This window comes from Lagopus muta, chromosome 8 (assembly GCF_023343835.1).
Source record: "Lagopus muta isolate bLagMut1 chromosome 8, bLagMut1 primary, whole genome shotgun sequence".
Lineage (NCBI taxonomy): Eukaryota > Metazoa > Chordata > Aves > Galliformes > Phasianidae > Lagopus > Lagopus muta.
The window spans coordinates 25,676,112-25,689,085 of record NC_064440.1 but is presented as its reverse complement, the minus strand read 5'-3'; the positions used below and the strand labels follow the sequence as shown (position 1 = coordinate 25,689,085).

Below are 12,974 nucleotides of genomic sequence, written 5' to 3'. Positions count from 1 at the left end.
CCAGCGGTTGCCGTAGCGACGCGAAGCCGCCTGAGGAAGGCTGGGGCCCTGATCGACGCCACTCAAAGTATAAAAACAAAACCAACTCCGAGCAGCTCCAGTTCTGTTCAGAAACAGCACAATATTTATTTAACATCTTTATATATTTATATATATATAATTTTTTTTTCTGCATTGCAGATTGTGTCGAGTTTTATACATCTCTATTTACAATGATTTAAAATAATTATATTTCATCTCTGGCATTTATTTACAGAGTCAACAGTAACTACGTTTCACATTTCAACAACAGTCAACAGCATTACCCAGTTCAGTAAGACAGTAAGATAATGGCTTACATGCATCAATAACACAATCTTTGCTACGTGCCATCTTCAGCTCTAAGAATGAGGATTTCCCTGGTCCCACGATAAAGGACATCACACAGCACAGCTCACGGCCTCTCGAAGCCCACGTGTTTCCGTCCCTCCCAGCATCTCCTGCCCACACAGGCCCTATCCCTGCCCTCGGGCCTAGCCCAGCTGTCTGCACACGTGGGACGTGCTGCTTATGCTCCTTCTATGACAGAGATCAGAGCACATCATGTTAGAGTAGTAAAAATCCTCAGAAAGCTTATTTCAGAGAAACAAACCCGGTATGACAGGAAAAGTAGGAAAATAATCTTTTAACCCTTGCAGAGCATTTCTTTTTGCTAGTAAAATCAATGGCGTATCCTGTGTTCTTACAAGGACAGTACAGAGCAAAAGATTTGTTGTAAAATAGAAGAATTACAAATTTAAAAAATGCAGCACGGGGTACCTCGATTCAGGTTTGTATAGCAAAGAAAAGCTACCCTAGTAAATCTAAAATGTATTAAGAGTATCTGATTTAATTATTAAAAAATCTTTATTAGCTTTTTTTTCCTGGAATCCTCGATATGGAAAAAATGTTAAATAACTCAATTTTATTTAATCGCACATCGTTTCTTCATAAATAGACCAGCCAGTTATAACCATCCTAAAAGTATGCACTTTCTGCAAGTAAACAGTAAGAAGTCTTGTTTCAAAGTATTCATCAAACACTGGCACACAAAACACACAGACACACCCCAGTACTATCTACTAAAAAGCTTTGAGAAGTGGTTTATCTAGTTAGTGATTGCTAACTCACATCTACTGTATACTTCAAGCCATAAAGTTTCTAATACTCAATTTTTTCATAAACAGCATGAAAGTCTAGCACAACAACAGGAACCACGTGAACAAAAAGGACAGTGTCAGAAGCCAGTACTTGTCACTCCCAAGTCCCACCTATTTTTGAACAAAGTCCATCTCTCTTTGAAAAGGTTGCTTCATTCATACTAATTTTTCTGTTTCCAGATCAGTTCTGGGGAGGGTGAGGACTATAAAACACTGGGAGCTCACAACCCAATAACTTCTTAATACAGCTTTATCAACTCTCCCCATTGTGCACAAGCTAAAACGTAGGCCAAGGTTTTACTGTACAGACACCAAGTTTTACTGTACAAGCGTTCTCACACAGCAGCTCCTTGCAGGAGTAGCTTAGTAATCCTTTATGACAGAACAAATAATTTACGGACTTATTTTAAAATTCATTTTATCCCTAAATCTATTCTAAAAATCTGATTAATACAGTTAAAATAAAATCAGAAGTGTTCGGTTTTGTAAAGAAAATAAATAACAGAGGTGGAAATTACTTTTGATTTTTTTTTTCTTCAAAAAAATCTCAAATAAAGTCACATACCACGAGACTAAATTTTAACTAGATTTTTACTAAATCCATTCCTGGCAGCTGTGAGATACCTTCAGGCTTCTAGAGCTTGCTTTTGAACTTCTAATGTATCACATGATAGCAGGCCTTGACACTTGCCACAAGCTAAGTTTCTCAGAAATGGCTACCTGTTATGTTTTGAAAATCTGTTCCATGATTTGGTTAAATTTTAAAATAAATTTTTTTAATGACTAAGTGGAAATCATTATGCAGATCAGTCTTGCAAAATCCATTTACTGCTTGCCTTCATAAACTACTGATGAACCAAGTTGCTCACAGCTCTCTGCTGTTGTCCATCATTGTTTAAGAAGCAGGTGAGTATTTCAGCTCTTCAGCTGATCACAACATGCAGATTTTGACAGACTGATGTACGTATTCACAAATACAATATCCATGCTGGGTTCTGTTCCCCCAAATCCCTACAGAACAGCTTTCCAGAAATGAAATTTATTCAAGAGCCAGTGGGAAAACAGACTAATACTAGTTTAAGAAATTAGGAGAAATTTATCTGAATTTAGTAAGAGAAAGAGAAATTAAGGCCTGTATATCAGCAATAAGCAGCATTTAAAATACCGGAGAAAATACAAAATATTGATCAATTTTATTTACGCCAAGAATGCAATGCAAGTACAGAGGATTAGCCCTCCACTTTTGATGCTTGAAAAGGACTGATAATTTATAACTTTAGTTCAGTCCTAAACAAGCCATTTAAAATAAAATAAAAAAAAAAAAAAAGGCATGTTCATAGTTCTGGTACAAACTATTCCAATGATGGAAATGAATGTTACAAATGAGACCTAGCTAACATCCCATATGAAACATGCCAAGGTAACAGTATCTTTGGCAGTGACAGAATTGCAGAATTTAAGGATAAGACTTATAGATCTACAAATAACAGAAACATCTTTTTGTTCTGTATGCAGCACATACATTCCATTCAAGTAAGTTCCATTATGCTTTCCACACCTCCTCCAGGATTACGAGTTCAGTATCAAGTTTGTACTGATCATGAATTTTACTCAAAAAGTTATTCTTGGTTACTACCTGGTCTTCAAATTAACTTAAATTTGTAAGCCAAGTCCAACAAAAATTCCCGGCCTGTGACCGAAATTAAAACACTTCAACACTTAAAAGAGAGCCACTGTTTCATGATAAAATAGGACAAATTTAAAATTTAGATTAAAATAAGCCATAGCATAGAATAATCTACACCAAAAATAATTTTTGAAAATATAATTCTCTGAACATGCTATACATTAAACATTGAGGAAAATCTCCCTGGAACTAAAATTTTCCAGGAAAATTAATTATGTTCATTACAGAAGTAAAACAAGCCACATCTATCTGGAGACAGAAAGGGGTAAAAGTCGGGGCCACCTTTCTTCAGAGCAGCTTTACCACCATTAAGGTGCAGGTTTCCCCCTTAATCTTGAAAAATATGTTCATATTTACATACAGTATACACACAGTTGAGGCAATTGATTGTCAACACGTGACAAATGTATGTACCTACCCACACACAAGTAAACCTCACATGGTGAGAAAAAACCCTGTCCCAGTAAACTCCAGTATTCATAAGTAGTGCAAATAAATAAGTTGTCAGAAAACAGTTTTTTTCCTCGTAATTTTGCTGTCAGAACAGATGACTAGCTATGTTCAAGCTAGCAGGAGTGTGTTGGAAACGTTAGATTCAGGTAATTGAGACCAACACACTTGCAATCTACAAATAACTACGTCTAATGCTTACTGGCTGCAACATGATGTTCAGCATTACAGAATGAAGTATGATGTTAAAACTTCTTCAAACACATCAGAAAGTTGTATTCAAAGAAATTTGCATTTAAAACAAACAGTGAAAGATAAGAAAGCGAGATAAAAAGTCTCCAAGTTAAAACTAGCAAGAATAACAAAGCAACTTAAAACTTCATCTTGCCACATTCATTGTAACAGATACTTTCACTTCATCACTTTGCCACCTGCAGGATGAAAAACAAAAGGGATCAACACTGAACCAAAAAGCTGATAATAAAAACCTCCTGAAAAGGAGAATCAAAGTCTGATTTTACCAATCTTTTTAAAATTATAAAGCCCAAGAAAAATGAGTTGTAAAATGGCAACATAGCGTAACGTGGTAAAAACTGTATTAAGGTAAAATGTGGTAAAAACTGTATGTATAATTATCATTCATGTAACCCTACTTACATGTGCACAGACATCTACATACAGTACCCGCACTTCCTCACCTAAGCATTAAAAACATCTGCACACACATATGCATGCACACATGTAGTGTTCTGCTTTTTCAACCTTCTTTTTTCAACTATGCAGCTGCACTGAAATATTGCAGAAATTTCAGTCTAGTGCCTTATATAAAGTACCAAATGTTCCAAAACATGACACAGCCGAGTGAATTCAGGATAAAGAGGTTTAAGTTCAGATATCTGTCACTGGTATCAGAAAATCAGAGCATGCTTTTTGTTAATATTTAACACACAATCAGAAAATCAGCAGATTATTCTCTCAGCCCACATCCTGGACATTTCTTATTTAATTACCACCACAGTACTTTGAAGCGTACTGAGTGTCACTATACGAGATTTTGCTACAATCTTTACACACCTTGGTATAGTCTGAGATACCAAGAAGGATTACAGGTAAGTGTGATACACAGCACTGGCAGAGACTGCTATTGTAGCTGGTTTGCAGGTCACAGTGACAACTCACTTTCTAAAACGTCCATCAGTCTGGAAAATGACAAAGCTTCTCACAAATGAAACTATGCACTCATGAGATAATTTTGGTAAGTTACAGATGCTGCATATCAGCACACAGCAAAAAGCTGGGTTTTTTTTTAGTAGAGATGAAATTGAACCCTTTTTAAAGCTCTAAGTGGGGTAGGTATATATACATATGGTTTGTTCTTATGTGTATATGTGTATTCACACACACACACACACACACACACACACGAACAAACCACAATAAAATGAACTGAGCTATAACAAAAGGCACATCATCAAAATGAGGACTGCAAAAAACATCTTGATTTGTAGTTTAGTTGACCTTTTAACTACTTCAAATTGAGGCATGCACATTTGATCTCCCTATCTGAAGTCACTGGGCTGTCTTGCTTTCCTGAAACAGTGTACCTGCATGGAGTTCCTCTCTTCAGAGTATAAAATATTTGTTTCTAAAATTTGGCCCAATGCCAAATTACATCATAAAACTTCTATGGGAATGTTTGTAATAGCAAAAGCAGAAACAAGAGAACCTTACTAACAAGCAACCCTATGTTTTAAAGGTGGAGAAATATTAAAGTAATTCCTCAAAAAGCTGACATTCCTGACCTTTTATGTCCCAAAGATTTAAGTAATCATCATTTGGTCCTTATCAGTTCACGGTGATGGCACTTCAATAGAATAGAATTCTCATAGTGATGACCTCTACAAAATATAGATTTGTACTTTCAGGAAAGAAACTACTACCAAGCAAACCATAACTTGTCGATCACCTCCACAAAACTTGACAAAATAAATCAAGAAGAGTCTAATCATAAGAATCTTTTTTTAAAAAAACAAACAAACAAAATCTCCCACAGTTTAATCTCAACTATGTGTTAGCTCTATCTCTAGTGACCCCTAAAGACTAATCTAAGTTCTGAAACAGCTGGGCTTTCTTTCTGAAGATTCTATTTTTTAACTGAATTTCTTCATCAGTCCAGATGCCATTTAATTCACTTTTCTATGAAAGTAAAATCTGAAGACTAGATGACTGATTTGAAGACAAAGAGATTTATCAAGTTACAAAAAGATTTCAAATATTTAAATGAGTTTTAATGTAAATTTGAAAGTTCTGTTTGGAATAGAGGTTCAAAAGAAAAAAAAACATTATAAAACTTAACAACGAAAGTAACACCATGTTATTGTCCTGAATTTCTTAAAGTTTCTCTGTCATTCAAAGATAACCTGCTATGTCTAACAGCTTATGTTTACTCTTCACAGTGACAATGAAACCAAAGTGCTCACATGAAGATCGTAACTCTTTTCTGTGGATTTACAATTTGTAAACTTCCAGGATATCATACATTACTTAAGAATACAGGATGAACTTTCTCCTTTTCTCTCTAGCAATAGGACAGCGAGAGAGATAGGATGACAAACATTTTCCTACACAATCAGAAGTGTGCTTCTAAGCAATGTTCTCTAGCATAAGTACCAGCCAGTGCCCACCATTCACACCAGTCATATACATTCAAGGCTTGGCTCAATGGCATGAGTTCTGCATTTTCTAGAGTAGGGGTCTATCCACTGAAATAATGATGAAAAACGTAGCAGGTGATAAATACCAAGGCAATGAACTGTGATCCTTCTGGGGAAAAAAAAGGACTGTCAGTACCCCTTCATGTAAATGGTGTTTCTAGAAAAGCATTTCACATTAAAGCTTCTGTGTTTCTAGCAAAAAAAAAAAATATATATATATGTCTCTATCCCTGAGACAGTCCCTTAAGAGGATGGTCTGTTTGGACTGCAAGATTCTCAAAATGATTCCATGACTGACTTTAGGGACACTGAGGAAGAAGCTGAAAGGGGTGGGGATGTCTAACATCCATGATACTGTAGAAAGCAGCCTGAGAAATACTCTTTCACCCAAATACACCTTTCAACTCAGTGATCACCACCTCACAACAACAACAAACAACACCACCACCACCCACAACAAAAATGGAGCAGAGCTAGCCATTAGTTCCTTGGAACATAGTGTTTCCCTCCCACTTACAAATCCAATTTCTTTAACAGCATGGTCTTGTCTAAATTTTAGTCTACATGCAGAATGACCCTGTGTCCTGGAGGGGAAGACATATAACATTACACATGGCTACAATGCCATCAGAAGTGCACTGTAACCTACATTATCTACTTACAATCCTCTCTTTGAAGGAAAACAACTTGGTAATAAGGTCTCAGTTGCTGAACATCAAAAGCTTCTGGGATGAGAGACTAGGGGCAGGCAAGAAAAAACTACCCTCATTTTAATGAAAGTGCTGCAAGCAGCCAGGAGCAGCAATGACAATTCCCTCCCCAGAATTGATTGCACAGACTCAGAGAGGTCCAAAGTCACATTAGAATCTCTGAGGCACTCCTGGTTCTGAGAAAGAAAAGTCATGATCCAGTAGTCTTTGCAGTACTGTACACCGAGAAAACAAACCCGTTTCTATTTCTTAACAAAGCCAAAGCATCATCTCATAGGGATCACATTCACCATTTCCAACGGTGTCTCCAGTCTCACAGTGTTGAAATGGGACTGATCAGCCTACGATGGATTGCACATCACCCAAGGAGAAAGGAAGGCATGGAAAAAGGCATACAGTACATTATATACTGCTTCACAACCATGTTTACAAGGGGGCAGAATGAAGGTGAAGGAAGAATTATTGCTGTTTCAGGAATACAGTATGATAGCTAAACCAAATCAAACAAGATCACAACAGTCAGTATTTTCACACTGCAGGATGATGGTTCTTGTTCTGCCTAAGAATGAACTTGCCTAGGGCAAAGAGGGAGTCCTAACAAAGGGAGTTAAATGTTACACCTGGGATATCAGCTGCATATTGAAACTTGGAGATCGAGACTGTTTGGTTAGGGGAGCTCCTGGAGGAAGAAGATCTTTACCTTCCCCAGCGTGGCCTAGCCGGTCCTCCTGTAGGCTGATAGTTGAAAACCGATTGGTGTTGCCAGCTGCTAGATTGGTAACACCCTCTGTACCAACTCCAACACTGGAGCCTGCTTGACTACCATTCACATAGTCGAACGATTTACTGGAGGAAGCACTGGCAGTCCTGATCAAACTCAAACTGTTGGCTTTTGGCACCACTTGCCCAGCAGGCAGGCTGAGGTGTTTCTTAGTAGGTGTCATCTCAATTATATCTGCACCAAGGTCAGTGGATTGGTGCACGTACTGCTTCCGAGCTACTGAATCTCGAGGGCTGTCATTGGATTTTGCTGCAGAAGAGGTTTCTTTATCCTTAGCAGAACGTCCACTTGCTGTTTTTCTTAAGCTGCCCTTCTGGGATACAGATGATTGAGGTTTGGTCCCAACTGGCTGGCTGCTGAGAGATGCTCCTGATGAAAATCCTTCATCAGCATCATTAAGGTTCACAGATTCCTCTCTTCCATTTACACCTTCAGTATCTATTAATGAAAAAAGGAGCAACCAAAAAAAAACAACCCAAACCAATCAGAACACACAATAAGCATTCAAGTTACATGAATACAGAGATGCACACAGACCACCAAAACAAACCCTCATTTGCTGATTCACCTGTTTTCCACCTGCCTAAAAATTCCTGATTATCTGCCAATAACCTTCTTGTTAAATACAGCATAGTGGAATCTGACAATAAACTGACATCTGACAACTGAACTTGATTTGCTCTTCCTCCGCATTACTTTTATCAGATTACTTTTATCCAGATAATATCAAAAACTATGTCTATCAACACATAAGAATTAGGCCTTGCCCAATGGCTAATTTGTTTTGTCCGCAGCTAATAGTACCCATCCTCCTACTATATGTGGGTATTGTTATTATCATCATTTATTTTTAAAAAAGAGAAAGAAAAAGGCTTTTAGACTCTTTTGTCCTAGTTTGAGGCAAGATCTGAGCAAGTTGAAGAACTTTTCTGGCACGTGCTTGGTAAGCTTCATAATTAGGTTACTTCCTCGGCCAGCAACAATGCTCCAACAAGAGGCAAAAGGCTTCTGTTGTATGCAGCTGGCTCTTCAAACAATGTGACTATGGCTTCTGCTGGAGAGTAACCTAATTCCTAGTTCTCTGAGAGCTCAATCCTCCCTGCATTTCCAGCAAACCTACTTAGGTACTTCCACATCATATTTGCTTTAATCTCAGCATCAAGATTTTCGAGAAAAATATAATAATAGAAATTTAACATCTGAAACATTTCATGTTGTACAAGAAGCTTTATGCTTTGGAACTGGATTTTAAAGCTTGTCAAGCTTCTTTCTTAAATCCTTGTTTTCAGTCCCAGGGTTTATAGATAATAGATTAGGGCTATACATGAAGACTTCTTGTTCTCTTAAATCTTATTCCAATCCTTTTTCTAAACTCCATGTACTTGAAACAAGTTATAACAAGTTATTGTTTCAGTATAAAACAGCATTTAAGTTTCAAAATTGAAAATGGAGCTTGATATCTTGTTTCAATGGGAAAAACCCATAAAGTTTAACCACAGTTACACGAGAAAAAAAAAAAAGAAAAAGAAAGAAAAAAGACATTCAGGCTATAAGAATTTTGCTTTGCTTTATAAAAGTTGTGAAGTCTGAATTTTTACTTTTTTTTTTTTTTGTGAGAAAACTGCAAAGCCTCTCTAACAGCTAAAACCACTTACTGCTACACTGGCAGTTTGTCCAGCTCAGTGTGCCACCAAGGAAATGTGTTTAAATTTCTTTCATGGAATGAGGTGGTAAAGATCTCAGAGATTACAATATTTGTGTAGAACCCCATCCTTTCACACTGACTGGTAGCACAGCACTGCAGAATACTTTGTTATGGCAAGCAAACCAGTCAGAAAGCCTTAATTCAGCATTGCTTCCCCTGCACAGAAGAAACATAAGCCTGATCCAACTTCACCTTTCCAAAATGCAAAGCAAAAATGAACTTCATAGGAAGGTTTTATTACTCAATTTCTTTTAAACCTATTTCACTTTGTAGGAAGTTTTGGCTCAGAATTGCGATTATTGTGTATCAGCTTATAAACAACATTTAGCCTTCTCCAAAGCAGATCATGGTCAGGCCTCTCTCAGCAATGCAACGTGAGACTATTCTGTTGTTTTATATAGTTCTAACTTGATTTGATAAGCCTTCTAAGAAGCATAAAAATACCGTAGTTCATGTTACGGCAGTCTTTCCTCAGTGGTAAAGTCTCCGGCCTTCTTAGAAAAAAAATTAGGCTTCAAAGGCTATCATTAAAATCAAGAATGCTTTACATGCTTTAACTTCCTGCATCCATATTTAAAATACAAACACTCTTACTTCTTGTTTAGTCTAACTAGACCCTTTTCTTCTCACCAAGACATACAAGTATCTTCTTACATTACACAGCAAGAAATTCTATTTACCATTCACCTCATCTCTCCCCCACCTCCCCCACCCCAACATTCCCACTCGTAAACAAAGATGCTAAGAAAAGTATGATGTGACTGGAACCTATTAAAAGAAAGATAATTATTTCAATAAACCAAAGTGAATCTTTCTTTATAATCATGCAAAGCTGGATGAAAGCGTGTTTGGTTACAAGCAGCAGTAATAGCAGCAGAAGACCCCTCTCAATCCCTTTTATTTTAGAAAAGACACGTAACTTGCGAAATGCTGTCTCCAGACAATACTGCTAAGCTTTTTATTAGCATGAGAACATTACTGCTTCCTCACAGTTCATGTCAAAACATTTCTGAGGAATAAAATACTAAAGCATATGGTTCCTATTCAGGGACAGTGAAGCAAAGGGGTCACACAAAAGAAGTGTCGTTTCAACCACAAAATTTAAAGACCAGACTGAGAGGGGTTGTTGCAAGCTTTTCGATGCTGCAACTAGACAGAGGCCCAAGCAGCTCAGCAGTGCTAAAAAATGAAGAAGATAGAGAAGACAACATGCACGAGAATTACTTTCTAGTCAGATCCATATAGCTACAGATGTTCTCAGTAGGACTGAATAACTCCATAAACGTAATCTTTTCCCAGTACATCTATTTTTCCTCTAAAAGTTGTCCACAGGAACAAACAAAAAATGTTCCATTCTTTACACACTGTGTTTGGAGGTAAAAGAGGATGAAGTCACAAAGGATTTGTTCGTTTGTTTACCAAGAGACCAATAAGATCATTTTGAAAGGAAAACAAGACTTCAAAAGCCAAGCACTCTTTACTATAAGGCCAAAAGAAAAAAGACAGCCCAGCCTAAATCGCATCAATTGCCCTATAGCATGTCTTTGGGATTCCTGCTGTTTCTGATCAGGATAAATCTTTCTCTAAAGAATACATCATTAATATCAGTATGTAATTCTGTAAATGCAGATACAGCATTGTCTACTGACTGGAAATAGTCCAGCGCGGTAGCTGCTACCACTCAGAAGCAGAATACCTCTTAAGATATTTTCTGAGTCATTTTTGAAGTCTTCTGCCTTTTTGTAATTATTGGGTCAAAACACTGATCTGAAAAGGATTTTGTTTTTTAAAAATAATGTTAATTCTATTTATTCTTTCCACATCTGAAGGTTGAAAAGTAACTGAAAATAATCAGTCTCTCATTATATTTTTTTATATTAAAAAAACTTATGAGAGGATATTCACTAACCAAAACTTTCTGTGAAATTAGTATCAATAAAAGACCCATATATACACAAACAATTCTATACTGATAATCAAGCCAAACTCCATTCCTGTACCTTTTCCTAGTTAGTCTTAACTAGCAGAATTCCAATTGCCCAAGCATGTAATTTTATACTGTCAACATTTAAAGAAGTATATTAAACCAACTTTAACAGAAGCATGTGGAATGATCACTTCTCCAGTAACATCTCAAATGACAAAAGCATCTGGAAACAATTAAGACTAGAAGGCCATATCTTTTCCAACTTCTTTCCCATTTCCCATCTCTTCCAGAATGTTCTCTGCATCTGAGGACTTCTCCATATCCTTCAGGTCATGCACATGCAAAGGAATAAGATTGAGTGAACCAGTGAAGTTAGGAGAAGGCCATACTCATTTACTGAGCATGCTCAAACCCACTATGCACCAAGGAATAGATTATAATCCCATGCTTGATAGCAACTCTGATAAGGATTGTGGTGACACTACATTAAATCTTCAAATTCTCTAGATGGTTGTTTCCAGAAGAACAAATCTGAAGCCTATGTAGAATCTAAGAATAAATCTCATTTACTATCAGCTGTTATGCTTACAAATTTTGGAAATACCAGAAGCCTGTTCAGATTGGAGCTTTAAAATATGCAAACACTTAAATTATGTTTAGCTAAATTTATAAGAAATTAATTCTCATTCCTGATGAGAAATCACGTTTCAAAATCAGTGCTCAAAACAATACCTTTCATGGAATAAAGATGACAAAATAAACAGATGAACTGAAGCAAAATAAATTTCTACTAACTACTGTGTCTGCTATTCCTGATTATAGTGTGGGAATATGAAGCCCTACAGCACTTGCGTGGACAGCACAACTGAATAAAGAAGCAATTATTGTTTCTAAAGTGTTTAGAAACACAAGTTTTTCCATTTTGGTACTTGTTTTTACAGCAGTCAGATCGTTCAGCTACACTAGTTGTAAGATTTTGAGTCTTCAATTAAAGGCTGACCATCAAATAAACATTAATAGTTGTGAATCTGTCTTAGATAGGCTTACTTTGTTCTTGGAAATTTAAAATAAGACATTACTGGAACTAAGCTGTTGCCAACCAAATCCATTTATACTCTATACTATCTATTTTTCAGGACTGGATTCATGTTCACCAGGTGCATTTTTTCCTCTGAATATTAAACATGCTCAGTAATAGAAAGTGTCCAAGCAATCCCAAAGCTCTTGGCTATTACTCTTGTCTTTATTTTATTGCTTGCCATGCCAAGCAGCCTTTCACCACACAGATGCAAGCCCCAGGCCAGCCCATGTGATAACAAAAGGTAGTACCTGACCTGATGTTAGGTATATAGGGGATGCGTGTATTGCAAAGAGAAGCTAATACACCCTGGGATAGCGGAAACACACACTAGAATGGAAAGAAGTTCTGCTTGGGGATAGGGAGCCGGGATCCTCCTCCAGCAATTGCCTCACTGACTTCTGCCTCCTCATCTCTGTCCTACCCTCTGTTGTGGCTGCTGCCAAGGTGGGCTCCGGGAAGCCATGCTCAGGGGTCCTGCGCATCAGCACCTCCCCCTCTTGCTCACGTTTGATCCCTAGGTCTGTGGAGCCGTGTTGGATCGGTGAGCCAGGTATGCTTGAGTCAGCCTCGTTTGAGAAGTCAAAGCCATCTGGGATTCAACATATAACATTTTAGTGCTTTTCTGTTCCTTTCTTGGCATTCCAACCCAGGCAGGGAGAATAGAAAATTTATGTGGACATAGAACAAACACGAAACACTACTCATGCTTAGTTAAAAGTTTGTGAGAACATCCACAGAAAG

At 37.3% G+C, this 12,974-nt stretch overlaps 1 protein-coding gene across 10 annotated transcripts in view; it reads right to left on the bottom strand.

Annotated features, from left to right (window-relative positions):
* Positions 1 to 109: 109 nt before the first annotated feature.
* Positions 110 to 12,974, bottom strand: part of FAM126B (family with sequence similarity 126 member B) — a 59,359-nt gene continuing 46,494 nt past the window's right edge. For 7 of the 10 annotated variants that reach the window (XM_048953191.1, XM_048953185.1, XM_048953187.1 and 4 more), the window contains 2 exons: positions 12,655 to 12,822; positions 110 to 7,958 (listed from right to left, as the gene is read on the bottom strand). In XM_048953191.1, coding sequence (XP_048809148.1) covers positions 7,354 to 7,958; positions 12,655 to 12,822 — 773 coding nt within the window. In that variant the 3' untranslated portion in view covers positions 110 to 7,353. The remainder of the gene's footprint in view (positions 7,959 to 12,654; positions 12,823 to 12,974) is intronic. The other 3 variants (XM_048953192.1, XM_048953193.1, XM_048953194.1) reach the window with 3 other exon arrangements.